The 27,933-nt window shown below is 40.7% G+C and overlaps 1 protein-coding gene across 1 annotated transcript in view; it reads right to left on the reverse strand.

Annotated features, from left to right (window-relative positions):
* Window positions 1-202: 202 nt before the first annotated feature.
* Window positions 203-27,933, reverse strand: part of LOC113913637 (interferon-induced very large GTPase 1-like) — a 41,525-nt gene continuing 13,794 nt past the window's right edge. The window contains 2 exon segments of the mRNA XM_027577898.2: window positions 203-5,144; window positions 5,146-7,503. Coding sequence (XP_027433699.2) covers window positions 203-5,144; window positions 5,146-7,503 — 7,300 coding nt within the window.

Raw genomic sequence — 27,933 nt, forward strand, 5'->3', positions numbered from 1 at the left:
GAAGAAATTGAGACAAAGAATGAAGTCTTTTCACAGGAAATCTTCAACTCTTGAAATGTTAGTTGATTCATTTTTAGATTTTTCATTTGAAAAAAGGAAATAATTAGTATTCTTATTGTGAGGAGGAGGTATTTTAGTTTGTTCAAGTCCCCAAATAGGGACTCGTGTTCAGATACTGGGGCTCTTTTGGGGTCATTGAGTTTTACTGTTTTTTCAAGTCATCAAGCACATCCTGCTTTTTTATTTGGGCCCATGCATCAGGGATTTTACCTTTATTTATAAATTTTCTCTGATATTTTTCTTCTAGCTTTGATCTGAAGTGAGAGACAAACCATTTCCAGTATGGCTGGGTGGATGAGTCTGGGGTGATGCTCCATGTGGCATACTCCCCTCCTGCCTGTCGATAGTTCTTAAATGGGATTCACCAGTCATCTCTCAAAACCAGTAAACAATCACTTGCTACCAAATTAATACAGCAATGGATGACAAAGTTGTCTGCTTTATAAAAGTGACCTCCACCAACAGCAAAAGGAGGGTGGAAGGGAACCCTGTGGTCTCCTTCATGTGTAGGGATTGTGTTTGTACAAATTGCTCCACAGCAGGGACACTTTTTCCAGCAGCTGCAGAGATGCTCAAAGAGCATTTCCTCAATTTCTGGAACCATTTCTTGTACAGACATATTCAAACAGTTCTGTTCTACTCTCTTCATTGTAGGATCCAAAGCTTCACTCATAGCTCCTTTGAGAAATTCAATATCTTTTATCTCTTGGTGTTCAATGCTTATCAGGTCTTTTCGTGGGAAGATCAGATTACTCCCCAGGTGATCACAGAACAAATCCAACCACTCAGACACAGTGCTGCTTTTATCTTTAGCTATTACTGTGGACTCATAAATAGCTGAGAGGATGGCATTCTTGATCTCATCTAAACTTATTTTTAAAAAAGTCTTTATTTTTTCACTTTCTTTGTCTGAACAATATGTTTTAATATGGTTTTTAATGTAATCCCTAAAAAACGATTCTGATTTATGAAGGTAATCCCAGTAATTATCAAAATTTTCTTCTTCTGCCAGAGAGATAAGAATGTGTTTCTCCAGGTTAGCCCTGTTTTCACTGAAAGCAGAGCAGGTAGTTCGGATGTCCCCAGCAATTTTAGGGGCTACTTTTCTCCATATGGTGGTGGAGATAGCAGGAGTGAGTTTGTGCCACAGAAAATCAACAAATGTTTTGATTGAGGTTGCTCCTTGACAAGAGATCTTAAAACTCATGAAGAAATCCTCTTTCTTGCTTGCCAGGTAGTTTACAGGATCATTTGCTTTCTTGAATGCCCTGTGCATCTCTCTAAAATTCTCTGATGCTTTTTGGAATAAATACAAAGATAAGTCAAATTGATATTTATTTGTAAATGTGTATCTTCCCTCAGTGTGTGCAGATTTCACTTCCTTATCTGTTATTCTCAGGATTTCATGGAAATAACTTGGATTGTAATCACGCTGTTGCTTCTGAATGTTCTTAACAGTTTCAGTAATTCTTGAAACAATGTGGTCAGTAGTCTTATCTATGGACTTTTTATCATAGTTCTTTAATTGCTTTGAAAATAAGCCAGATCTCATCATTTTGACATGTTCGTCATACTTGATTTGAAACTTTTCTCCAGATTTTTTCTCCAGCATGTCCACAATGTTTCTCTCCTTTTTGAAATACTCCAAAAGGATGTTTTCAGTATCCACATCTATGTCAGGCTCTGTTACTGGTGGGAGAGTTGAGGAAACCTCACAGACCCATGCTTCCCAAACTTGATTGAACCTCTCATGTAGCTCTTCCTCACTCAATTCTGTGCCTTTTACAGTTAAAGCCAACATTCGGCTTTGTTCTAATAATTCCTTTTCATAACCTGACTTTTCTTTGTCAAGTTTTTCTTGACTTTTCTTAAAACTAATAAGTTCATTGGCTTTTTTCTGGCTGTCTAAAATAAGTGCCTCTTTAAGGAGTATTAGCTTATTTTCAAAATTTGCTTTCCACTGAACCAGTATTTCACTATCTGGATCTTCATTAAAATATTTTTCAAGTTCTTGCTTGATGGCTTCATATTTTTCTGTGACTAGAGCCTCAAGTGTGCTTGTTTTGAATGTCTGGATTTTTCCATTCTCAATCTGGTTGATCAGCTGGTTCTGCAAGCCCAGCACATGACTCCTCAGCTCCCAGGTCCAGTAGTTATACATGGTTTCCAATTTGCTCATGGCCATGACCTCTCGGGTGTTCCTGAAACTGAAAATAAAATTCTCACTCACCAGGGCTCTCCACAAATCTTGAACTCAAAATTTTACATCTGATATCTTCATGATGCCTCCCCTAGATTCCTGTTTGGCTGTCAGAAGAATTCTACTTTCCAATTCCTGGACATTGTGGCTGTAGCAAGGATTCGGAGGGGCCATTGGAGGATTGCCATCCCAAAGGTGAGCAAAGTAGTAGACGTGAGTATTGATATTAAACTTAATGACATCACTGAAGTGGGTTACACCTGATCACTGTTCTTGTCCAGCCGCTGTTGCTGCCATTTCATCCAGTCGCTGCTCTAGCCGTCTTAGTCCTTCCACAGCTTGGTCTTTAGCTGTAACTTCCCCCACATTCTGAGGGACAAAAAGGCAACTTGGGGAGATTTTTACTTCTTTCGTCCTTAGAAAGGCTTAGACAACTATTTGTAGAATATCTTGCATTTCTGATGGATTTTCCCCAAAAATATTGATCAGAGTCAAGTTTCCAAGTCCGATAGCAAAGGTTGCCAACTCATTGTCATGATTCTGGGATTTGCTGCTGAGTTCTGGGGCCCGAATTCCTTCTGTGTCCACAACAAGCATAAAGTCAAATCCAAGTTCCTCTGTGAATGTCTCCTCCACCTTCAGGAGCTGCATGTAGGCCCCCCGGGTACACCTCCCAGCACTGACAGTGAACTGTAGCCCAAAAAGGGCATTCAGCAGGGTGGACTTCCCTGAGCTCTGCAGGCCAAGGATAGAGAGAACAAACAGCCGTTTGTCTCCAAGTTTCTCAGAGACCTTGTCAAAAATAGCTGCTACCCATTTTAGAGGCACATATGAAGCATCCCCATCCATCAGCTCAATGGGAACACCAGATATCATTAGATCTGCAGCAATCTGGGGAAGGGAGAGAAAAACAATATCTTTTGTGGAAGAAATTTCTTCCAGAGCTTCATAGATCTGGCCTACTTCTCTGAGAAGTTGCTCAATTCCCAAGGTGCAGTCACTAATCTCTGTAGAAATAGCTTCTATCTCATTTTGCCAATGTTTCAGGGAGGTGTTCTTTGGTGCCTTTTGCTTTTCTTTTTGTACCAATGACCACAAAGACTTTTTCTTTTCATTCAGTTTTTCCAAGTGTCCTGCAGTCAGGTTGTCCAAGAACACACTCAGCCATTGTAAGAAGTAGAGTTTGGTATGAGTTTCTGAATGTTTTTGGCTAATTATAAGGACAGATTGCATTAACTCATTGAGAGGAAAAGCTCTGGTCAGTTGTTCCCTCCGTATTAATTGTTTATCTACCTCAATCTCACTCTTGTGTTGTTCAATGCTCCAATTTCCCTTTTCTCTCAGATGATAGAGTTCTTTGTCCTTTTTACACCAAAGATGCCAGAGCTGTCCCTGAAGGGGTAGTAATTTTTCCTTCATCTGAGATATCTGCATGTCTCCTAATAGGGTCATGAGAATCTCTGCCTTTTCTTTGGCTTATTTGCAGTTTCCCTGGTCCTCATCAATAAGGAATCCTTGCTTTCGAGCAATCTGGGCACAGTCCTCTAAGCTCAAAGCAGTGTCAGAGAACTCTAGCAAATCTCTGATTGTAGTTTTGAGCTCCTCTGTTAATTCTGCCTCATTTCTGTTCCTGATCCCAATTCTCACCTTTTGTCCAGAATTATTGGCCCTGATTTTTTCTTTGTCATCCAACAAACAGATCAAAGGTTTTGATAGCTGACACAGGCCACGGACAATTTTTTGGTTTTCTTTATTGTCATCAGAAGTTGCCATGAGCACCACAATGAGAGAAGAGATCTCCTGCAGGAAGGTGAGTTGCTTCTTATGTTCCTTGGCATCTCCATGAAGATTGGTGAAGGTCAAACAGTTGTCAAATCTGTCCTTATCTTCCCCCCCAGGACAGAACCAGCAGATTTCCACTACACCCACCATCAAGAGATAGTCTTTGCTGCTCCCTCTGCAGTGTCGATGAAAAAAGATATCATGTTAATGTTTACTGAGAAGACACTTCATAATCTGAGATTTGGAAGCAGAGAAGCCATTTCCAACCCTAATAAAGGACACAATGGGGGTAGAGACACGACACATCTGCTGATTGTTATAATTGTTCTTCTCCTCTTTTGGTGATTTCCTTGCTTGCTGCCAGCTTCTCCTAATTTGACTGAGAGACCACAGAGAGAATTCAGTTTCAGAATTGCAGGGATTAGGTGTAAGAAGAGGGAGGGCAAATTGACAAATGGAAAGTTTGGACAGAATATATTGTCTTGCAAAATCATCTGTACAGTGAAGAATTGCCATCTGAATATCCATAGGGTGAATATGGGGCCTGGAATTAGTGGCTGAAGGATTAGTGGGACTATCACTGTCTTCAGAAAAGTCTTCATATGGATCGAAAGCCTCATTTTTCTGATTTGAGGCACTTGGAGAGACTTGATTCTCTGTGTTTCCATCATCTTTGAAGACCAGGTATCTCAGCCCATAATCTAGCATTAGTAACTTCTGTAGGAAGTAGAAGGGAAGCTCCCGCTCAGAGCTGGGCTGGGTGTTATACACAGAAGTCTTGTAGATCAGATGGAAGTTAGCTCTGCTCATCCTTTTTGGGTAGTACTGTTCTAGGCCTAGACGCTGGAGTAATTCTAAGAAGGCTGCATTTTCTGTGGCCTCCCATTTGTTGCTTTCATTATCATGTGGTTCCTGAGGCGGTTCCTTTTCATGGAAGATACCTTGCAAATGTTTTTTCACCTCATCCATTTGCAATGAAGAGATGGTGGCTTCATAATTCCCATCAATGAGCAATCTCAAGTCTTTCTCTAGGTTTTCCCAATCATAATCTGCTCCAGGTTTGGTGAGGACATGTACAACTTCTTCAGACAATGATTGTCTCATGCGCTCTTATAAATGTCAAGCGTTGTGTTTTCTCCTTTGGAGAAAGAGCTGTAACAGTGGCTGTCAGACATGTGAGCACCAGGAATGCTTGAGCCCTGTAGCTGCAAATATTTTTGAGCTCCTGGTATTTATCATGGGCAGTTTGCATTTCACTCAGTAGGAATTCTAACTCATCACACCCTAGGAGATACTGAAAAGTATTGTTTACCATGTGATAACCTGCACCAGCTGCAGTGGAAAGTAGCAAGCACTGTATGTCTGGCTGCTCTATTTTTTGGAGGTAATTCAAGAAGCAGCCAAGAGACTGGCTGACCTTATAAGTTGCCTTTCTTTGGGCTTCCTCCACTATTTCTGGGGACTCAGATTTGGTGTTCACTTCCATGAAGTCATTTTTGGTTTCTTTTAAGATTGTAATTAATTCAGAAAATTGGGAGATGTTGATATGCTTCTGCTCTGACTCTGACCAGAAGATCCATTTCATGATAGAATGAGCCTGAGGAAAGTTTGTCACACTATAGATGTGAGGATCCAAAAGGCTGCACAACTGAGATTTAATAAATTTTGTTTTATATATGGGAGACCTTTTGCAAAAGTTGACAGTGTTTACCAGAAAATTCTGTAGATCCCTATCTGTGAGGCATATGTTAATCCAAGTGTCATAAGTTTTTATTTTTTGACTCAACATTTGCATGAAATTTATCAGTTTTTTAAGCTGCTCTTCAGGATCAGATACCTCCCAGGATTTCACTTCTTCTAGGAAAACCCTAGCCTCCTTCACAACACTCAATAATTCCTCTCCCTTCTGGATCTGGGAAGTCAAGCCAATGAGAGCAGTATAGCTGTCTTTCAGGCAGGTAGCTACCTGAAGAGGATCCTTAAAATCACTTCTGTGGCTGGAGAGGAGGATGTCCCAAATGGGCACCAGCTGAATTCCCTGGTCAGTGACACACCAGGTTTGATTACTGGCCACTAGGCCAGCTTTCCACTGGAAAAGGCCATTTGCTTCTGGTGGGCCACCTGTCTGGGCCACCAATAATTGGATTTTGGTTTGGAGATTTTGGAAGCTTGTGCTCTCAGAGTCTGTTTTTGAATAAGAGTCTGTCCCATCCACACCTGCAGCAACTCGCATTCCAAGGCCACTGTAGCTGCCCTTTATATAAATATCCAGGGCTTCTGCTGACTGCTTTTTCACTTCTGCCAGTTGCTCACTTTGGAAACCCTCTGAAATGGCTTTCCACCAGTAGATTCCTCCCAGGTACAGAGGGCCCTGATTAGCATGAGAGCCAAACCTGTGGAAGAAGGCTTCAGTCCCGGCCTTTAGCAAGGGGAGTCTGTCTAGGCCCGCAGACTGACCCAGAAGATCTTCAATGCATTTCAATTCCTGCAGAGCAGCCTTGGATAACTGGAGCTGATCAATGGGAAAGTGGCAGGAAGCCAGTGGGATGTAGCTGAACTTGGTTGAGCAAAAATAAGAGTGCTCAGAATGTGATTGTCGGGTTTTCTTAGATTCTGAATATTTGCTGTGATCTACACTAGCTTCCAGGCTAAATCCCCAACCTTCACCCTTGGCTGAGGCAGCTGCACTGAAGCCCAGCTTCTCCATAATCTGGGTGAACATGGATTCTGCTTGAAAAGATGTAAATTCTTTTGTTTCCATCCTTGTGCCCTGCTCAGGGCCAAAGAGTGAGAACTCCTTTGGGACACTGAGTAGCTCCTCTCTCTTCTCTATCAGATCCCTTTGATTGCTGGTTTTGTAAAGCCCATGCAGGGCCAACCCTCCAGATGCCCATCTCACCAGATCTCTATCTGGGAGGTTTTGCCTGTGAGATGGTGTCTCCTCCATGAAGTTGAGTTGTTTCTGAATGTTTTCCATGACTTCTTTTAGGGACTTTTGGGGAGGTAGCCAGTACTTTTCGGGGATCTCCATTGCCTGCCTAAGCTCTGCCTCTTTTTTCCTCACTGCTTCTTCCTGTTGCTGCCTCCTTTCTGACAGCAAGTCTTTTAGCTCCTGCTGTGCCTGCTCTGCCTGCTTCTGCATTTTCTTTCTCATTTCCAACACAGACTCCTGTAACTCTGAAAGACTATCTGAGTGTGACAGGTTAAGAAGCATCTCCAGGGCTCTTTTTTCCCAGGAATGTCGTGCTTGGGATTTCAGCTTTTGGAGGTCTTTTTCTTCTAGGTGTTATAAGGCCTGGGCACAGGTCACACCCAGATGTTCCTGCAACTTGGGTAACCAGTACTCAAGTGCCAGTCCTACTTCTGTCAGCATCTCTTGGAGATCATGCCTTCTTTTGCCTCTGAGCAGGGGCTCATCGGGGTGGACTTTGCTGTGGCCATGACTGTGGGAAGAAAAATTACTCAGTTAGCCTGTGTCATGACCTTAGGAAGTATCAGCCATATGGCCAAAAGGATGAGTATACTAAAGATTCAAATCTTCAAGCCTTTCTCATTTCCTCCTTTCATTGTTCCAAAAAATATATTTTGTTAACATTGCTTCTTAATATATTTTTTTGAAAGACATCTTTGTGGGTGTTCTCAACATAGATTGTTTTTTAGTTACCAGGGTGAGCTGCAATTTAATAGTCTGGCTTTTGGTATTTTGAATTGATTGCATGCATTCACCTGAGGGTTGGAGTTCAGAAATATGCATGAGTTTGATAGCCTAATGTTTGTTTTAAAAACAAGAGCAACCATAAAAAGAATGAAATCTTGCCATTTGCAAGGATGTGGATGGAGCTAGAGAGTATTATGCTAAGCAAAATAAGTCAGAGAAAGATAAATACCATATATGATTTTACTGATATGTGGAATTTAAGAAACAAAGTAGATGAACATGGGGTGGAGGGAAAGAGAGGCAAACCAGAAAACAGATTCTTAACTCTATAGAAAAAACTGAGGATTACTGGAGGGGAGGTAGGTGGGGGATGGCTTAAATGGGTGATGGAGATTAAGGAGGGTGCTTGTGATAAGCACTGGGCTTTGTATGTAAGTGATGAATCACTAAATTCTATACCTGAAATTAATTTTACACTGTATGTTAACTAATTGGAATTTAAATAAAAATTGGAAACAAAAAATATTTGATAGCAAACAAAAAACAAAAAACAAGAGTGGCACCACCAATTATAGTTCCTGTTAGTTTCTGTCAAGTCTGTTTTGAGTGGTTTCTTTCCATCTTTCTGTCACTTCTTCTTAAGCTGTTTCATGATATTTATTTACTCTTCTATCCTTTAAAATGAGCTTGTAGGGATGCCTGGGTAGCTCAGTCTGTTGAGCATCTGCCTTCAGTCCAGGTCATGATCACAGGGTTCCTGGGATTGAGCCCCATGTTGGGCTCCCTGTTCAGTGAGGAGTCTGCTTCTCCTCCCTCTGCCTCTACCCACTGGCTCATTCTCTCTCCCTCTCTCTCTCTCTCTCTGTCAAATAAATAAATAAAATCTTTAAAAATAAAATAAGATAATAAAATAAAATTATAATAAAATAAAACTGTGAGCAGCTGTGGGCTCGGGTGTGCACCTGAAGCTCCTGGATCATGTCTGGGTGCTGATCTTAAGCCCTTTCTGGGCTGCTACCACTCTGTGAGTTTTTTTTGGGTCACGGGCACAGGTTCCAGATTTTTTCAGGCTGCCCAAGAGAACAGTTATCGACCACGTGGTTCGTGGTTTATGGCGATCCGAGCTGAGAGTCCCTTCCTGGGCTTGCTGACCATAACCTGCTTCCTGGCTCCACTGCTCGGGCACTCTACTGGTTCAGGAACCCCATTTTGCCCTGTTCCTCGTATTCCAAGACCACAATGCCCTACCTAGAATTCTGCCTTTTCGTTTCCAGAGCCCCTTTCAGAGAGGGATGTTTCTCACTAGTGCAGATTTCTAAGGATTCTGATTTTGTGCTGAGGTGTTATATCACTTTCCAGGAGCCAGCTTATGGAGGCTCCCTCCCCCTTCTGTTTATCTTCTGATATCTCCCCCTTCTGTTTATCTTCTGATATCTCCCCACAGATTCATGACTCCAAACGTCCTACCTTGCAAAAAGCAGTCGCTTTTCTGCTGGTAGAAATCCAGATATATATTCTTACATCTCAGGCTGATTTCGTGGGTGTTCAAAATGGTTTGATAGATATCTAGCTAAATTCAGGGCAACAGTTGAAACAGGATCCCCTACTGACCATCTTGCCTCCCCAGGGTTTATCAATCTTATTAATTCTTTTAAAAAAACAGCTCCTAGTTTCATTGATCTGTTCTGTTGTTTTTTTTTTTTAATTTCTATATCATCAATTTCTGCTCTAATCTTTATTATTTCTCTTCTCCTGCTGGATTTAGGCTTTATTTGCTGTTCTTCCAGCTCCTTTAGTTGTAAGGTTATGTTGTGTATTTGAGACTTTTCTTCTTTCACGAGGAAGGCCTGTATTTGCTATATACTTCTCTTTTAGGACCACATTTACTGCATCCCAAAGGTTTTGAACTGTCATGTTTTCATTTTTGTTTGCTTCCATGTATTTTTTAAATTCTTCTTTAATTTCCTGGGTGACCCATTCATTCTTGAGTAGGATGCTCTTTAACCTCCATGTATTTGTAGTCCTTCCAAATTTTTTCTTGTGGTTGACTTAAAGTTTCATAGTGTTGTGGTCTGAAAATATGCATGGTATGATCTTAGTCTTTTGGTACCAGTTGAGACCTGATTTGTGACCCAATATGTGGTCTATTTTGGAGAATGTCCCATGTGCACTCGAAAAGAATGTATATTCTCCTTCTTTAGGATGAAATACTCTGAATATTTCTGTTAAGTCCATCTGGTCCAGTGTGTCCTTCAAAGCCCTTGCTTCCTTGTTGATCTTCTGCCAGGTTTCTATGGACAGGTCTGCCAGCCTTATGTGTCTACCCTTGTAGGTTAAGGATCTCTTGTCCTGAGCTGCTTTCAGGATTTTCTCTTTTTCTTTGTAACTTGCAAGCTTCGCTGTAATATGTCAAGGTGTTGATCTCTTTTTGTTGATTTTGAGGGGTGTTCTCTGTGCCTCTTGAATTTGAATACCTGTTTCCTTTCCCAGATTAGGGAAGTTATCAGCTATAATTTGTTCAAATAAACCATCTGCCCCTTTTTCCTGCTTTTCATATTCTGGGACTCCTATGATATGGCTATTATTTTGCTTTATGGAATCACTGAGTTCCCTAAGTCTACCTTCATGATCTAATAGTTTTTTTCTTCTTTTCAGCTTCCTTGTTTTCCATCATTTTATGTTCTATATCACTGCTTAGCTCTTCTGCTTTGCTCATCCTTCTTTTTATGGCCTCCACTTGGGACTCCATCTTGGCAATAGCATTTTTAATTTCAGCCTAACTAGATTTTAGTTCTTTTATCTCTACAGTAAGGGATTCTCTAGTGTCGTCTATGCTTTTTACAAGCCCAGCTAATATTTTTATAATCTTATTTATTTTTTTTTTATTTAATTTTTTAAAAAAGATTTTATTTATTTATTTAACAGAGAGAGACACAGTGAGAGGGAACACAAGCAGGGGGAGTGAGACAGGGAGAAGCAGGCTTCCTGCTGAGCAGGGAGCCCAATCCGGGGCCCCATCCCAGGACCCCAGGATCATGACCCGAGCCGAAGGCAGATGCTTAACAACTGAGCCACCCAGTCGCCCCTTACAATCTTTTTTAGAAAATTATTTATTTATTTGAGAGAGAGACAGAGAGTGTGCAAGGGGGGGTTGGGTAGGGTGAGAGGGAGAAGCAGACTCTCTGTTGGGCAGGGAGCCCAAGATGGGGCTTGATCCCAGGACCCCGGGATCAGGACCTGAGCCAAAGGCAGACACTTAATGACTGAGCCACCCAGGGCCCTGAAAAAGCATTCTTATCAGTAACCTAACTTCCAGAAGGAAACTCCCAGAGGTCTTAATGTTAATGATTTGCTAGAGGGAAAAATAACTTTAACTTGACAATGGCAAGGCCTCAGAAATCTTGTTAGGTCCTCTTTAGCGTATGAAAGTCCTTTTGGACACCTCCCTTTCTCCGTACCTCCCCCAACTCCCAAGTATATCATCAGTCACACCTCATAGCCCTGGTGCAGCAGCTCTTTCTGTGAAAAACCATTTTCACTTTAGGTGTTTTGGTTGTTTTTCTTAAAAAAACAAAACAAAACAGTGGAATATAACAAAAGCAGTTCTGAGAGGCAAGTTTACAGCAATTAATGCATATATAGTTTTTATTTTAATTTTTTTAGAGAGAGAGAGCATGAGGAGTGGAAGGGGCAGAGGGGGAGAGAGAGAGAATCTTAAGCAGGCCCCATGCTCAGCATGGAGCCCAAAGTGGGACTCGATCTCATGAGCCTGAGATCATGACCTGAGCTGAAATCAAGAATCAGACACTTAACCGACTGAGCCACCCAGGCACCCCAATAAATGCATATATTAAGAAATTATAAAGATCTCAAACACCTAACATTATACCTCAAGGAAATAGAAACAGGAACAAATTAAGCCCAAAGTTAGCAAAAGGAAGGAAATAATAAAAATCAGTGGAAATAAATGAGATAGAGACCAGAAAACAATAGAAAAGATCAATGAAACTAAAAACTGGTTCTTCAAAAAGCTAAAATTGACAAATCTTCAACTAGGCTAAGAAAAAAAGACTCAAATAAAATTAGAAATTAAAGAGGAGACATTACAACTATACTATAGTGTGTGTATATATATATATATATGATACTATGGAAATACAGAGAAGTATAAGACACTACTATGAAAAATTACATAATCTAGAAGAAATGGTTGCATTTCTAGAAACACACAACTTACCAAAACGGAATCAGGAATAGCAAATTTGAAAAGACCAGGGCGCCTGGGTGGCTCAGTTGGTTAAGCGACTGCCTTCGGCTCAGGTCATGATCCTGGAGTCCCAGGATCGAGTCCCACATCGGGCTCCCTGCTCAGCAGGGAGTCTGCTTCTCCCTCTGATCTTCCTCTCTCTCATGCTCTCTACCATTCTCTCTCTCTCTCTCTCAATAAATAAATAAAAATCTTAAAAAAAAAAAAAAGAAAAGAAAAGACCAATAACCAGTCAAGAGAGTGAGACAGTAAAAAAGAAACAAACAAAAAAACTCCCACCACACAAAAACTCCAGGACCAGATGGTTTCACTAATTCTACCAAACATTTCAAGAATTAACACCAATTCTCCTGAAATGCTTTCAAAATATTGAGGAAGAGGGAACACTTCTAAACTCATTCTATAAAACCAGCATTACCGGCTGCTGGCTTTGGGCACTTGGAGAGCTCCCCGACGCCCACCTTTTTACCACCCGCGCGGTGGGGGCTACCCGGCTTTGCCTTTCTTGACAAGGTCCGCGGTGTCGGGCTCCGGCCCCAGGTAGTGCCCATGCTCCCCGATCCGTTCCTCACTTCCCGCCTGGGTCCACCCGCCTCAGCTGGAGGGAAGGGGAAAGAAGTGGCGGCTGCATCTCCCGCCCTGCGGGCCTGCCTGGCCTTGCCCTGGGCCAAAGGGCAGAGGAGGGGGCCGGAAGCCGAGAGAGCGGGAGGCTCCGCGAGTCCTGGGGATTTTGGGGGATGGGGAGGGTGGGAAAGTTACCGTGGGGCGCCCCCATGGCTGGCAGCCCTTTAAACCTTGGAGATTTGTTACGTGCCCCCCAGATCCTGTGGCATCTCTCAAGCTGGTAGTAAAGAAAGTTATGAATCAGAAGACATTTTATTTAAAAAGCAAAACCAAAAATGGTCTAAGGAAGTCTGGAATTGATTTAGGAAAAAAATGTGTGAAGGGATAGATGGCACCTCAAGACAGAGAAAGCTGTCTGGGCACCAAAGCCTTTAATCAAGCTCATTATTTTATTTTTAAATATTAAATTGTAATTTTCTGTCACTGTTAAATGTTAGTAGCCATTCAGTTTCTCTGATACGTGTATTTAGAAGTTATTTGTAACAGAGAAACAACTGTAAACGCTATTTTTCGTATATGTAGATGAAGTTCACTGGTCACTTTCTAAGTCGCTGCCATCGTTTAAACTACTCTTTTTTTCAGGGTATCTTCCTTTGACATAGAATTCAACTTGAAGCGGTTTTTTGTCCCCCTTTATGTGGGTAATCTCCATGTATGACTTGCAAAGGAAGTTTGTGTGTTGTCTAGGCATGAGAATGGCTTTTGGGAGGAGCTCTGATATATTCAAGAATAATCATTTAAAAATGCAGGTGTCTCAATGCCTCACATGCTTAGAACTCTCAAAACATTTCGCATTCTCCTCGAATAAAGACCAAAATACTGCTGCCCCTCTTCTCCATTTCATTTTGGGCCACTTTCCTCCTGGCTCTCTAGGCTCAAGCCACATTGGTTTTATTTTTGTTCTCAGAAAGCCTCTTTACTATCTCATGGTCTTTAGGTGTTTCCTCCACCTGTAATGCGCCATTCTCTCCTTTACCCAAATCCAACACATTCCTCAAATATCACTGTAGGAAATCCAACCTGTCTCTGTGAAGCCCTCCTAGTACTTGGTTTTTCTTAGCAGCAGTGTAATGTTTGTCACTTAGATGCTTTAATTGTTTCTTCTGCTAGCATGTACATTTCATGAAGGCTGGACTAATGCATCTTATTTAAGTCTTAATTACCGGAGTCTGGCCTAGCACCTGGCACAAAGAAAGAATGAATGAGTTGGAGAACAGAGGAAGGAACTTGTTTGAATGGAAAATGTTAACTAGGAAAGAGTGCCTGTTCCTTTTGGGAAGGAAATGGAAAAAAGTTTTTAACAAAAGCCAGTTAATGACATATTTTGTTTTTGTTTTCTTTTTGAAATTTATCACATAGGGTAAATTATATTGACCATACAGATGTGAATGAAATTTGGGTTCTTTAGTTTAGCTAATTGACTTAATGACTTAATGATATAATGATATATAAGTGTTGTAGGGTTGTACTTGGTTAAGTCTTTGCTTGGAAGGGAAGGGGAGAAACTTTATCTTTTGAATTATAAATTTATCTGCGATTGTTCTCTTTTCCTTCACTGAAGGTGAGAACGACATAGCAAAGTTGGTCACTGAGAGTAAGTTGGTTACTCTATTTGTTTTATAGATTTATAGGTTCTTTTGAAAGCTTTTTTTTTAAGCTTTTTTTTTAATTTGTCAGAGTGAGAGAGAGAGCAAAAAGCAGGGGCAGTGGTGGGCAGAGGCTCACCTGAGCCCAAGGCAGACTCTTAACTCACTTTTCAGGCATCCCTGAAAGCTTGCTTGCTTGTTTATTTATCTACCTATCTATTTATTTATTTTTATTTGAGAGAGAGAGAATGAGAGAGAGCACAAGGTGGGGGGGAGGCTCAGAGGGAGAAGCAGACTCCCTGCTGAGCAGGGAGCCCACTGAGGAACTCGATCCTGGGACTTCAGGATCATGACCTGAGCCGAAGGCAGTTGCTTAACCAACTGAGCCACCCAGGTGCCCCTGAAAACTTTTTTAATAGGTACACTGCAGGTAGGCTAAAGTTGACATTCTTCCCAGCAAGGTTCATTTGTTCTCAAGTCAATTTTGTGTTGCTTTCTTTTTTTTAAAGATTTTATTTAGGGATGCCTGGGTGGCTCAGTCAGTTAAATGCATCTGCCTTTGGCTCGAGTCATGATCCCGGGGTCCTGGGATGGAGTTCTACGTCAGGCTCCTTGCTCAGCGGGGAGCCTGCTTCTCCCTCTGCCTGCTGCTCCCCCTGCTTGTGCGCTCTCGCTCTGTTGGTCTGTCTCTCTGACAACTAAATAAAATCTTAAAAAAAAAAATAAAGATTTTATTTATTTGAAAGAGCAAGAGAAGCAGAGAGGGAGAAGCAGGCTTCCCGCTGAGCAGGGAGCCCGATGCTGGGCTCGATCCCAGGACCCCAGGATCATGACCAGAGCTGAAGGCAGATGCTTACTGGACCAAGCCACCCAGGTGCCCTTTGTGTTGCTTTCTTAAGGCAAATTAGATACTATCGCACCGAACGTTACAAAACCAATGCACAGATTGGAATCTTAAATAATTTTCCAGTCTGTATGTTGTATTTTAAAATAGCTCTCTGGTCAGCTTTATGTCACCTTGAGTGTAAATGTTTCCATTGCCACTTACTGGCTGTGTGACTTTGAACAGGCTTTATAGTGTTTCCGAAATCTTTTGCATCTTTTAAAATGCAAATGTTAGATGAGATATGTGGTGCACCTGCCCTGCTGCCCAGCACTGTAAATGTTATGGCTTAGTAAACATTAGTTCCTGCTTCCTTTATTGCTGGACCTTTTGAGAGACTAGTCTTATGATCACTGTTTTTACTTCCTCAACTCATTTTGCAACCCAATCCAGTATATTTCTTTGTCCTTCCTGAAACAAATTGTACAAGTAAAGTAAATTGTAACTATTAATGTCCCCAAATTGTGAAATATTCTAGGTCTCACCCTCCTTTATTTTCTTCTTCTTCGTTTTTTTTTTTTTTTGTCTTTCTTGAATTTTCCATGATATTGATCAGATAACTTCTTGAATCTTTTAACTGGATTTCTAATATTGCTTGCTCCCAGTTCTCCTCTAATCTCTCCTAGGCCTTGCTTTTTCACTGTTCTTTAAGTGTCTTGTAATATTGGGAAAATTACTTAACCTGTAATATAGGATAATAGTATCTACTGCATAGATTGTTGTGAAGATTGAATGAGCCATAGTAAGTACTAGGGACATGTTAGCTTTATTACTTCCTAAGTTATTTCTTGATATATGGTCTCTCCCCGGGAGATTTCCTTCCTGTGCCTTGGCCGTAGCTGCTGCCACTGATGAATCCAATTCTTCATCTCTAGTCCAGACTTGTACGTTCACCTGTCTGCTTTTTCATCATCACTTGGCTGACCCACAGGCACATCATACTGATCTTATCTACACCTTTTTCCACCTGTAGTTACTTAGCTTAATGGCACACCCATAACCTTAGTCAGCTGGGTTAGAAAACTCTGGATCTATATTTCCAGATGCCTTCTGGATATAGCCACCGGGATATCCTAGATGCCTCAGCTAATGCTTGTAAATTTGTCTCCCTTATCTCTAATTTGTGAAATCATTTGTTCATTTAATAATCACATGCCGTTTGAGCCTTATTTCAGGCCCTTATCTTTTTTGTGTGTGTGCTAATTGTCCTTGCCAATCTCTCATCCTCCACATTGTTGCCTCAATTATCTTACTAAAAGACAAATATCAAGTCACGCTCTTGTTTATTTTTTCTATATTTTTTAAAAGACTTTTTTTTTTTTAAGTAATCTCAGCACTCAGTGTGGAGCTTGAACTCACAACCCGAGATCAAGAGTCGCATGCTGCACCAACTGAGCCTGCCAGGCACCCCCAGCCTCTTGTTTAATAAAAACCTCTGTAGCTCCTTGTTTGTGTGTTAAATTGCAAACTCCTTTTAATCAGCCCCTGAGGGTCCTTGATCTTTTGTTCATGCCCTTCCATGTACCCTGTTCTCCAACATTCTCTTCCTTTAAGATTTAACCTAGATTTTACTTTTTTTTTTTAAGATTTTATTTATTTGACAGAGAGAGAGAGCGAGATTAGGAACACAAGCAGGGGGAGTGGAAGAGGGAGAGGCAGGCTCCCCACCAAGCAGGAAGCCCAATATGGGGCTCGAGTCCAGGACCCTGGGATCATGACCTGAGCTGAAGGCATACGCTTAACGGCTGAGCCATCCAAGCACCCCTAGATTTTACTTTCTTCAGGAAACCTTTCTTAATTGCCCCTAAGTTCTGTGGGCGCCAGGCCTGTATTTCTTTAATACCCTGTACATCTCACTTACTGTTCTGTAATACTGCTAGGTCTTATAATTATGTTTTTATGTCTTTCGCCCACTAGATTTTCACTCTTTGAGGGCACAGGCTGTTATGTAGTCATTTTTGCATCCCAGGGCTTGGTACTGTAGTAGACCTCAATAAAATATTTGAAATAGTGAATCCATCACCAATGTCTGAACTTAGGTTTTTCAGAGTGCTCTCCTTCCTATCCTGTTTTGATATCTAGAAACTTCTGTTTCTTCTTTGAACTCTGGCTCTAATATCACCTCCTCCATGAGGACTTGTTTGACTTCCCTAAATAGTTTGTTATACCTTCTTTGGATACAGGGTATGTCTATCCATACGTGTATACATATCCATACGTGTGTACACGCACGTGCATGTGCATGTGAACGGTGTGATGGGGTAGACCTCTGTATTATTGCAATACATTTATCTAATATAGTAGAAAGAGATGCTTAATCTACATGAATTTTCAGATACTTGGCATATACCTTTTAAGTGTCAGAACTTAAAAAATTTTTTCAATGCAAATTAAAAAGTTTTTTCCTGCCTTATAAGTTTAAACTAGCATAACCTTTTTAAGGTGCCAGGGTCATTAGAGCATGAACTTTTAAGGTCTAATTTGATACAGTGATGTTTTATGGGCCTTCTAGGAAACATAACCCTTTTGGTCCTTCACTAAAAGACCTGCTCTTGCTCTCTCTTTTTAATGTTGATTCCTACTTTTAAAGTTTTCTTTCTTTGGATGTCAGGGTGGCTTGGTTGTTTAAGCAGCTGCCTTTGGCTTAGGTCTTGATCCCAGAGTCCTAGGTTTAAGTCCCTCATCGGGCTCCCTGCTCGGTGGGGAGCGTGCCTCTCCTTCTGCCCCTCTCCCTGCTTCTGTGTGCTCACTCACTTGCTCTCTCTCTCTGACAAATAAAGAAATAAAATCTTATAAATAAATAAATAAATAAATAAATAAATAAATAAATAAATAAAACCAGCATTACCTTGACATCAAAACCAGAAAAGGATACCACAAGAAAACTATAGACCAATATCTGTGTGTGTATATATATATATCTGATATAGATGCAAAAATCCTCAACAAAATATTAGCAAACCAAACTTAAGAACTCACTAAAAGGACTATACACCATGACCAAGTAGGACTTATTCCTGGCATGTGAGGTGGTTCAATATATGTATAGCAATGAATGTAATTAATCACATCAATAAAATGAGAGGTAAAAATCGCATTATTATCTCAATAAATGCAGAAAAGCATTTGACAAAATACAATAACCTTTCATTGTAAAAATCCATAACAGATTGGGTGTAAAAGAAACATACCTCAACATAATAAAGGCCATATTACAGTAAATTCATTGCTAACATTATAATCAATGGAGAAAAATTGGAAGGGTTTCCTCAGATCAGGAGCAAGACAAGGTTGCCTACTCTCATACTCCTATTCAATATAGTACTGGAAATCCTAGCTAGGGCAGTTGGGCAAGACAAAGAAATAAAAAGGATCCAAATCAGGAAGGAAGAAGTGAAATAGTTGCTGTTTGCTGATAATATGATCTTGTATGTAGAAATCCCAATTAGTCAATCAAAAAGCTATTAGAATTAATGAATGATTTTAGTAAAGTGTCAGGTTGCAAAATCAGTTTACAGAAGTCAGTGGTATTCCTTTACACTAATGATTAAGCATTAGAAAAAGAAATAGTGTCAGGGGAGCTAAGATGGAGGCATAGTAGGAGCACCCTTAGCTTGCCTTGTCCCTCAAACACAACTAAGTAGCTATCAAATCATTCTGAATACCCAAGAAATCAACCTGAGGACTGACAGAAAAAACTGCACAACTAGAGGGAGAGAAAAGGCAATATTGAAGAAGGTAGGAAGTGTGGAGGTGTGGTTTGGGGGAGAAATGGATTGCATGTGCTGCGGAAGGGAGGGAGCCCTGACTTCAGAGGGAGGTGAGAGAGAGTGGACCACATGGGGATATGCACAAGGAGAACACTTCCCCAAATCTATTGGTTGGGAAAATGAGTAGGGCTTATTTTTGTGAGTTTTTACAAACAGCGAGGCTCAAAGACTGGAGTTTTAGAGGTTGGTATGCTTGGCTGGTATAGAGACTTGAGGGCACTGCCCTACTCCTGGAGAAAAGTCAGGCAAGCAACCCCAGGGCAGATGTCCTGATCTGAGGATCACCTATGGTGCATGGGGAGAGACTGTTGGCTCTTCTTTGAGTGCATCTGTGAGAGGTGGCATTTGCAGAGATGCCTCTCTGGGGGCACCATTTCCCTTCCCTGCCCTTCAGCATAGGTGCAGAGATACCTGCTGATGCTGTTAACCTGGAAGACTGGCTTTTTAGCCTGCTTTGCTCCAAATCCTACACCCCTGCACTCACATGCAACTGCCCTTCTAGGTCAAACCTGCATCTGTCCCAGTGCACTGAGACCCTTCCTCAGAAGACCAGTGCAGGCCCCTGCCACAGCACATTCTTAAAGTCTGGAGTTTTAAAAGTCAGCAGCCTTGGCTGGGATAGAGCCCAAAGTACGCTGTGCTGCTCCCAGCAGTCAGGAACATGGAGACAGAGTGAAAACATCCATATACTGTCTACAAAAGACTCATTTTAGACCTAAAGACACCTACAGATTGAAAGTGAGGGGGTAGAGAAACATTTATCATGCAAATGGACATCAAAAGAAAGCTGGAGTGGCAATACTTATGTCAGCCAAAGACTGTAACAAGAGATGAAGAAGGGCACTATATCATAATAAAGGGGACTATCCAACAAGAAGATCTAACATTTGTAAATATTTATGCCTCCAACATTGATGCACCCAAATATATAAAACAATAACAAACATAAATGAACTCATTGATAATAATACAATAATAGTAGGGGACCTTAACACCCTACTTACAACAATGGACAGATCATTTTCAATAAGGAAACAATGGCTTTGAATTGCACACTGGACCAGATGGACTTCACAGATATATTCAGAACACTTCCTCCTAAACCAGCAGAATACACATTCTTTTGAACTGCACATGGGAAATTCTCCAGAATAGATCACATACTTGGTCATAAATCAGGCCTCAAAAACTACAAAAAGATTGAGATCATACCATGCATATTTTCTGACCACAAAGCTATGAAACTTGAAGTCAAACACACTAAAATATTTATTTATTTATTTATTTATTTTTTAAAGATTTTGTTTATTTATTTGAGAGAGAGAATGAGAGATAGCACGAGAGGGAAGAGGGTCAGAGGGAGAAGCAGACTCCCTGCTGAGCAGGGAGCCCGATGTGGGACTCGATCCCGGGACTCCAGGATCATGACCTGAGCCGAAGGCAGTCGCTTAACCAACTGAGCCACCCAGGCACCCCACACTAAAAAATTTAGAAAGACCACAAATACATGGACGCTTAACAACCTGCTATTAGAATATGAATGGGTCAACCAGGAAATCAAAGAAGAATTTAAAAAATCCATGGAAACAAATGAAAATGAAAACACGATGGTCTAAAATCTTTGGGATGTAGCAAAAGTGGTCCTAAGAGGGAAATATATAGCAATATACGCCTACCTCAAGAAACAACAAAAATTTCAAATATACAATCTAATCTTACATTCAAAGGAGCTAGAAAAAGAACAACAAATGAAGCTGAAAGCCAACAGAAGAAGGGAAATAATAAAGATTAGAGCAGAAATAAATAATATAGAAACTAAAAAAGTAGAAGAATAGATCAGTGAAACTAGGAGCTGGTTCTTTGAAAAAATTAATAAAATTGATAATATATGTTGGCTAATTGAACATAAAAAATAGTGGGAAAAAACATAGTAAAAAAATTGATAAACCTCTAGCCAGACTTATCAAAAAGAAAAGAGAAAGGACCCAAATAAATAAAATCACAAATGAAAGAGGAGAAATAACAACACACAGAAATACAAACAGTTATAAGAGAATATTATGAAAAATTACAGGCCAACAAATTGGGCAATCTCGAAGAAATGGATAAATTCCCAGACACATATAAACTACAAAAACTGAAACAGGAAGAAATAGAAAACTTGAACAGACTGTTAAACGGCAAATAATTTGAATCAGTAATCAAAAATCTCCAAAAAGGAGGAGGAGCAAGATGGCAGAGGAGTACGAGACCTGGATTTTGTCTGGTCCCAGGAATTCAGCTAGATAGGGATCAAACCATTCTGACCACCTACAAACTGAACAGGAGATCAAAGAAAAGAATAGCAACAACTCTCTGAACAGAAAAACGACCACTTTCTGGAAGGTAGGACACGTGCAGAGAAGTGAATCTGAGGCAATATTCGGGAAGATAGATGGCGGGGGAGGGGGCCTTCGTCCGCCACTTCTGGCAAGTGATAGAGCAGCGGAGCACAAAATTGGAACTTTTAGAAGTTGGCTTCACACATCCAAATGGCCAACAGGCACAAGAAAAAGTGCTCAACATCGCTCGGCATCAGGGAAATCCAAATCAAAACCTCAATGAGATACCACCTCACACCTGTCAGAATGGCTAAAATTAACAAGTCAGGGAACGACAGATGTTGGCGGAGATGTGGAGAAAGGGGAACCCTCCTACACTGTTGGTGGGAATGCCAGCTGGTGCAACCACTCTGGAAAACAGTATGGAGGTTCCTCAAACAGTTGAAATTAGAGCTATCATTCGATCCAGCAATTGCACTACTGGGTATTTACCACAAAGATACAAATGTAGGGACCCGAAGGGGTACGTGCACCCCAATGTTTATAGCAGCAATGTCCACAATAGCCAAACTGTGGAAAGAGCCAAGATGTCCATCGACAGATGAGTGGATAAAGAAGATGTGGTATATATATACACAATGGAATATTATGCAGCCATCAAAAGGAATGAGATCTTGCCATTTACGACGTGGATGGAACTGGAGGGTGTTATGCTCAGTGAAATAAGTCAAGCAGAGAAAGACATGTATCATATGACCTCACTGATATGAGGAATTCTTAATCTCAGGAAACAAACTGAGGGTTACTGGAGTGGTTGGGGGTGGGAGGGATGGGGTGGCTGGGTGATAGACATTGGGGAGGGTATGTGCTACGGTGAGCGCTGTGAATTGTGCAAGACTGTTGAATCACAGATCTGTACTTCTGAAACAAATAATGCAACATATTGTAAGAAAAAAGAAAAGAAGATAACAGGAGAGGAAGAATGAAGGGGAGTAAGTCAGAGGGGGAGAGGAACCATGAGAGATGATGGACTCTGAAAAACAAACTGAGGGTTCTAGAGGGGAGGAGGGTAGGGGGATGGGTTAGCCTGGTGATGGGTATTAAAGAGGGCACATTCTGCATGGAGCACTGGGTGTTATGAACAAACAATGAATCATGGAACACTACATCAAAAACTAATGATGTAATATATGGTGATTAACATAACAATAAAAAAAAGAAGTTGGCTTCACTAAGGGACGTCGCTCCAGTGGCTAAGCAGGGGGTAGAACCCTCTCTGGGATAGTGTGGTCTCAGAACCCTCGGAGTCACAGAAAGACTGGGGATTCCTGCGTGTGGCAGAGCTCCCAGGTATCGGATTGGGGAAGCCGGCTGCAGAGATGGAGCCGAGGCGCGGGCTCTCAGCTCAGGATTGCCATAAACCGTGATCCGTGGCACAGTCAGGCCACTCCTCCTCCAGCAGGGACCCAACAAGCAGCAGATCCAAGGAGACTCCCCTTCCTCCCCGGGAAGGAGCGGCGCGGGAGCGCACCGCAAGGATATGCTGGGTTTGGAGACTCCACACAGGGTCAGGTGCCAGAGATAGAAACACACGGTCACAGGCCAGGTGAGCATGGAGTGTGGCCAGAGACCAGGGAGACAGGAGTGACTGACTGCTTTTCTCTGGGGGCTCACTGAGGAGTGGGGCCCCGAGTTCTCGGCTTTTCTGGGGCAGAGATTGGGAGGCTGCTATTTTCACTCTTGTCCTCCAAATCAAACGGAAAGTTTGCAGGGAACAAAAGCTTCCGAGCGCAAACCTGAGCAGATTACTTAGCCTGGACCTGGCAAGGGTGGGGCAATTCCGCCTCTGGCAAAGACATTTGGGAACCATAGCAACAGGCCCCTCCCCCAGAAGATCAGCAAGAACCGCCAGCCAAGACCAAGTTTACCGATCAATGAGAACAGCAGAACTCCAGCGCTAGGGGAATACTGCACATAGAATTCATGGCCTTTTCCCCATGATTCTTTAGTCTTTCAAAGTTAATTTTTTTTAACTGTCTTTTTTATTTTTGAACTTTTCTTTTTCTCTTTTTCTTTTTTTTAAAAAGATTTTATTTATTTATTCATGAGAGACACAGAGAGAGAGGCAGAGGGAGAAGCAGGCTCCCATGGAGCAGGGAGCCTGACATGGGACTTGGTCCCAGGACCCCGGGATCATGACCCGAGCCGAAGGCAGACGCTCAACCATCTGAGCCACCCAGGCACCCTCTTTTTCCCTTTTTCAACCAACATCTTATCCAACCCTTTTAAAAAAAAATCTTTTTAATTTTTCATTTTTAGAGTCATATTCTATCCCTTCATAGTAGTCACCCTTATTTTTGGCATATATATAAAGTTGTTCTCTCTTTAAAATTTTGGGATACAGTTTCTTCTAACAGATCAAAATATACCCTAAATCTCTAGTACATGGCTTTGTTCTAGTCTCCTGCCTGATCACATTTTCTGCCCCCCATTTCTTTTTTTTAAATCCTCTTCTTTCTTTTTTCAACCAACTTCTTATCAATTACTTTTATAAAATCTTTTATAATTTTCATCTTTACAGTCATATTCCATCCCTTCATCGTATTAACCCTTATTTTTGTAAATATGTAAGTTTTTCTTCAAAAATTTGGGAGGCACTTTCTTCTAATAGACCAAAATACTCCCAAAATCTAGTATGTGGCACTGATCTATGCACCAGCCTGATCATATTGGATCATACTCTGTTTTCTTTGTTTTGTTTTTCTTTGTTTGTTTTTATCTTTTTCTTTTTTTTTTTATTTCTTTTTTCTTTCTTTCCCTTTCATTTCCCCTGGTTTCAGGTCTCTCCTGATTTGTTCAGTGTATATTTTCTGGGGATGTTGTTACCCTGTTAGCATTTTGTTCTCTCATTCATCTATTCTCCTCTGGACAAAATGACCAGATGGAAAAAATTACCTCAGCAAAAAGAACAAGAGGCAGTACCGACTGCCAGGGACCTACTCAATATGGCCATTAGTAAGATGTTGGAACTAGAGTTCAGAATGATGATTTTAAAGATACTAGCTGGGCTTGAAAAAAGCATGGAAGTTATTAGAGAAACCCTTTCTGGAGAAATAAAAGAACTAAAATCTAATGGAAATCAAAAAGGCTATTAATGAGGTGCAATAAAAAGTGGAGGCTCTAACTGCTAGGATAAATGAGGCAGAAGAGAGAATTAGTGATATAGAAGACCAAATAATGGAAAATAAAAAGCTGAGAAAAAGATAGTAAACAACTACTGGATCATGAGGGCAGAATTTGAGAGATAAGTGATACCATAAGATGAAACAATATTAGAATAATTGGGATCTCAGAAGAAGAAGAAGAAAGAGAGAGAGGGGCAGAAGGTATATTGGAGCAAATTATAGCAGAGAATTTCCCTAATTTGGGGAAGGAAACAGGCATCAAAATCCAGGAAGCACAGACAACTCCTCTCAAAATCAATAAAAATAGGTTAGCACCCCAACATATAATAAAAACTTACGAGTCTCAGAGACAAAGAGAAAATCCTGAAAGCAGCTCAGGACAAGAGATCTGTAACCTACAATGGTAGAAACATTAGATTGGCAACAGACCTATCCACAGAGACTTGGCAGGCCAGAAAGGACTGGCAAGATGTATTCAGAGCACTAAATGAGAAAAATATGCAGCCAAGAATACTATATCCAGCTAAGCTGTCATTGAAAATAGTAGGAGAGATAAAAGGCTTCCAAGACAAACAAAAGCTAAAGGAATTTGCAAACACGAAACCAGCCCTACAAGAAATATTGAAAGGGGTCCTCCAAGCAAAGAGAGACCCTAAAAGCAACATAGACCAGAAAGGAACACAGACAATATACAGTAATAGTCACTTTACAGGCAATACAAAGGCACTAAATTCATATCTTTCAATAGTTACCCTGAATGTAAATGGGCTAAATGCCCCCAATGAAAAGACATAGGCCATCAGATTGGATAAAAGAACAAGACCCATCAATATGCTGTCTTCAAGAGACTCATTTTAGACCCCAAAACACCCCCAGATTGAAAGTGAGGGGGTGGAAAACCATTTACCATGCTAATGGACACCAAAAGAAAGCTAGGGTGGCAATCCTTATATCAGAAAAATTAGATTTTAAGCCAAAGACTGTAATAAGAGATGAGGAAAGTGCTCGCTTTGGCAGCACATATACTAAAAAAAGAGATGAGGAAGGACACTATATCCTACTTAAAGGGTCTATCCAACAAGAAGATCTAACAATTGTAAATATCTATGCCCCTAACATGGGAGCAGCCAATTATATAAGGCAATTAATAACACAAACAAAGAAACACATTGACAACAATACAATAATAGTGGGGGACTTTAACACCCCCCTCACTGAAATGAACAGATCATCTAAGCAAAAGATCAACAAGGAAATAAAAACTTTAAATGACACACTGGACCAAATGGACTTCACAGATATATTCAGAACATTCCATCCCAAAGCAACAGAATACATATTCTTTGCCAGTGCCCATGGAACAAAATAGATCACATCCTAGGTCACAAATCATGTCTCAACTGGTACCAACGTATTGGGATCATTCCCTGAATATTTTCAGACCACAATGCTTTGGAACTAGAACTCAACCACAAGAGGAAAGTCAGAAAGAACTCAAATACATGGAGGCTAAAGAGATCCTACTAAAGAATGAATGGGTCAACCAGGAAATTAAGGAAGAATTAAAAAAATTCATGGAAACAAATGAAAATGAAAACACAACTGTTCAAAATCTTTGGGATGCAGCAAAGGCAGTCCTAAGAGGAAAGTTCATAGCAATACAAGCCTTTCTCAAGAAACAAGAAAGGGCTCAAATACACAACCTAACCCTACACCTAAAGGAGCTGGAGAGAGAACAGCAAATAAACCCTAAACCCAGCAGGAGAAGAGAAATAATGAAGATCAGAGCAGAAATCCATGAAATAGAAACCAAAAGAATAGTAGAGCAGATCAACAAAACTAGGAGCCGGTTCTTTGAAAGAATTAACAAGATTGATAAACGCCTGGCCAGACTTATCTAAAAGAAAAGAGAAATGACCCAAATCAACAAAATCATGAATGAAAGAGGAGAGATCAGAACCAACACCAAAGAAATACAAACAATTATAAAAACATATTATGAGCAACACTATGCCAGCAAATTAGATAATGTGGAAGAAATGGATGCATTCCTAGAGATGTATCAACTACCAAAACTGAACCAGGAAGAAACAGAAAACCTGAACAGACCTATAACCACTAAGGAAATTGAAGCAGTCATCAAAAATCTCCCAACAAACAAAAGCCCAGGGCCAGATGGCTTCCCAGCGGAGTTCTACCACACATTTAAAGAAAAATTAATACCTCTCCTCTGAAACTGTTCCAAAAAATAGAAATGGAAGGAAAACTTTCAAAGTCATTTTATGAGGCCACCATTACCTTGATCCCCAAACCAGACAAAGACCCCATCAAAAAGGAGAATCACAGACCAATATCCTTGATGAACATGGATGCAAAAATTCTCACCAAAATACTAGCCATTAGGATCCAACAGTACATTAAAAGGATTATTCATCACGACCAAGTGGGATTTATCCCTGGGCTGCAAGGTTGGTTCAACATCCGCAAATCAATCAATGTGATACAATCCATTAATAAAAGAAAGAACAAGAACCATATGATCCTCTCAATAGATGCAGAAAAAGCATTTGACAAAGTATAACAACCTTTCTTGATCAAAACTCTTCAGAATATAGGGATAGAGGGTCCATACCTCAATATCATAAAAGCCATCTATGAAAAACCCACAGCAAATATCATTCTCAATGGGGAAAAACTAAGAGCTTTCCAACTAAAGTCAGGAACACAGCAGGGATATCCACTATCACCACTGCTATTCAACATAGTATTAGAAGTCCTAGCCACAGCAATCAGACAACAAAAAGAAATAAAAGACATCCAAATCGGCAAGGAAGAAGTCAAACTCTCAGTCTTTGCAGATGATATGATATTTTATGTGGAAAACCCAAAAGACTCCACCCCAAAACTGCTAGAACTCATACAGGAATTCAGTAAAGTGGCAGGATATAAAATCAATGCACAGAAATCAGTGGCATTCCTATACACCAACAACAAGACAGAAGAAAGAAATTAAGGAGTCGATCCCATTTACAATTGCACCCAAAACCATAAGATACCTAGGAATAAATTTAACCAAAGAGGCAAAGGATCTGTACTCAGAAAACTATAAAATACTCAAGAACGAAATTGAGGAAGACACAAAGAAATGGAAAACCGTTCCATGCTCATGGATTGGAAGAGCAAATATTGTGAAGATGTCAATGCTACCTAGACCAATCTACACATTTAATGCAATCCCTATCAAAATACTATCCACTTTTTTCAAAAAAGTGGACAAAGAAAGGGAACAAATAATCCTAAAATTTGTATGGAACTAGAAAAGACCCCAAATAGCCAGAGGAATGTTGAAAAAGAGAATCAAAGCTGGCAGCATCAGAATTCCGGACTTCGAGCTCTCTTACAAAGCTGTCATCATTAAGACAGTTTAGCACCGGCACAAAAAGAGACACATAGATGAATGAAACAGAATAGAGAGCCCAGAAATAGTCCCTCAACTCTATGGTCAACTAATCTTCAACAAAGCAGGAAAGAATGTCCAATGGAAAAAAGACAGTCTCTTCAACAAATTGTGTTGGGAAAATTGGACAGCCACATGCA

This window comes from Zalophus californianus, chromosome 11 (genome assembly GCF_009762305.2).
Source record: "Zalophus californianus isolate mZalCal1 chromosome 11, mZalCal1.pri.v2, whole genome shotgun sequence".
NCBI classification, from domain to species: Eukaryota; Metazoa; Chordata; class Mammalia; order Carnivora; family Otariidae; genus Zalophus; species Zalophus californianus.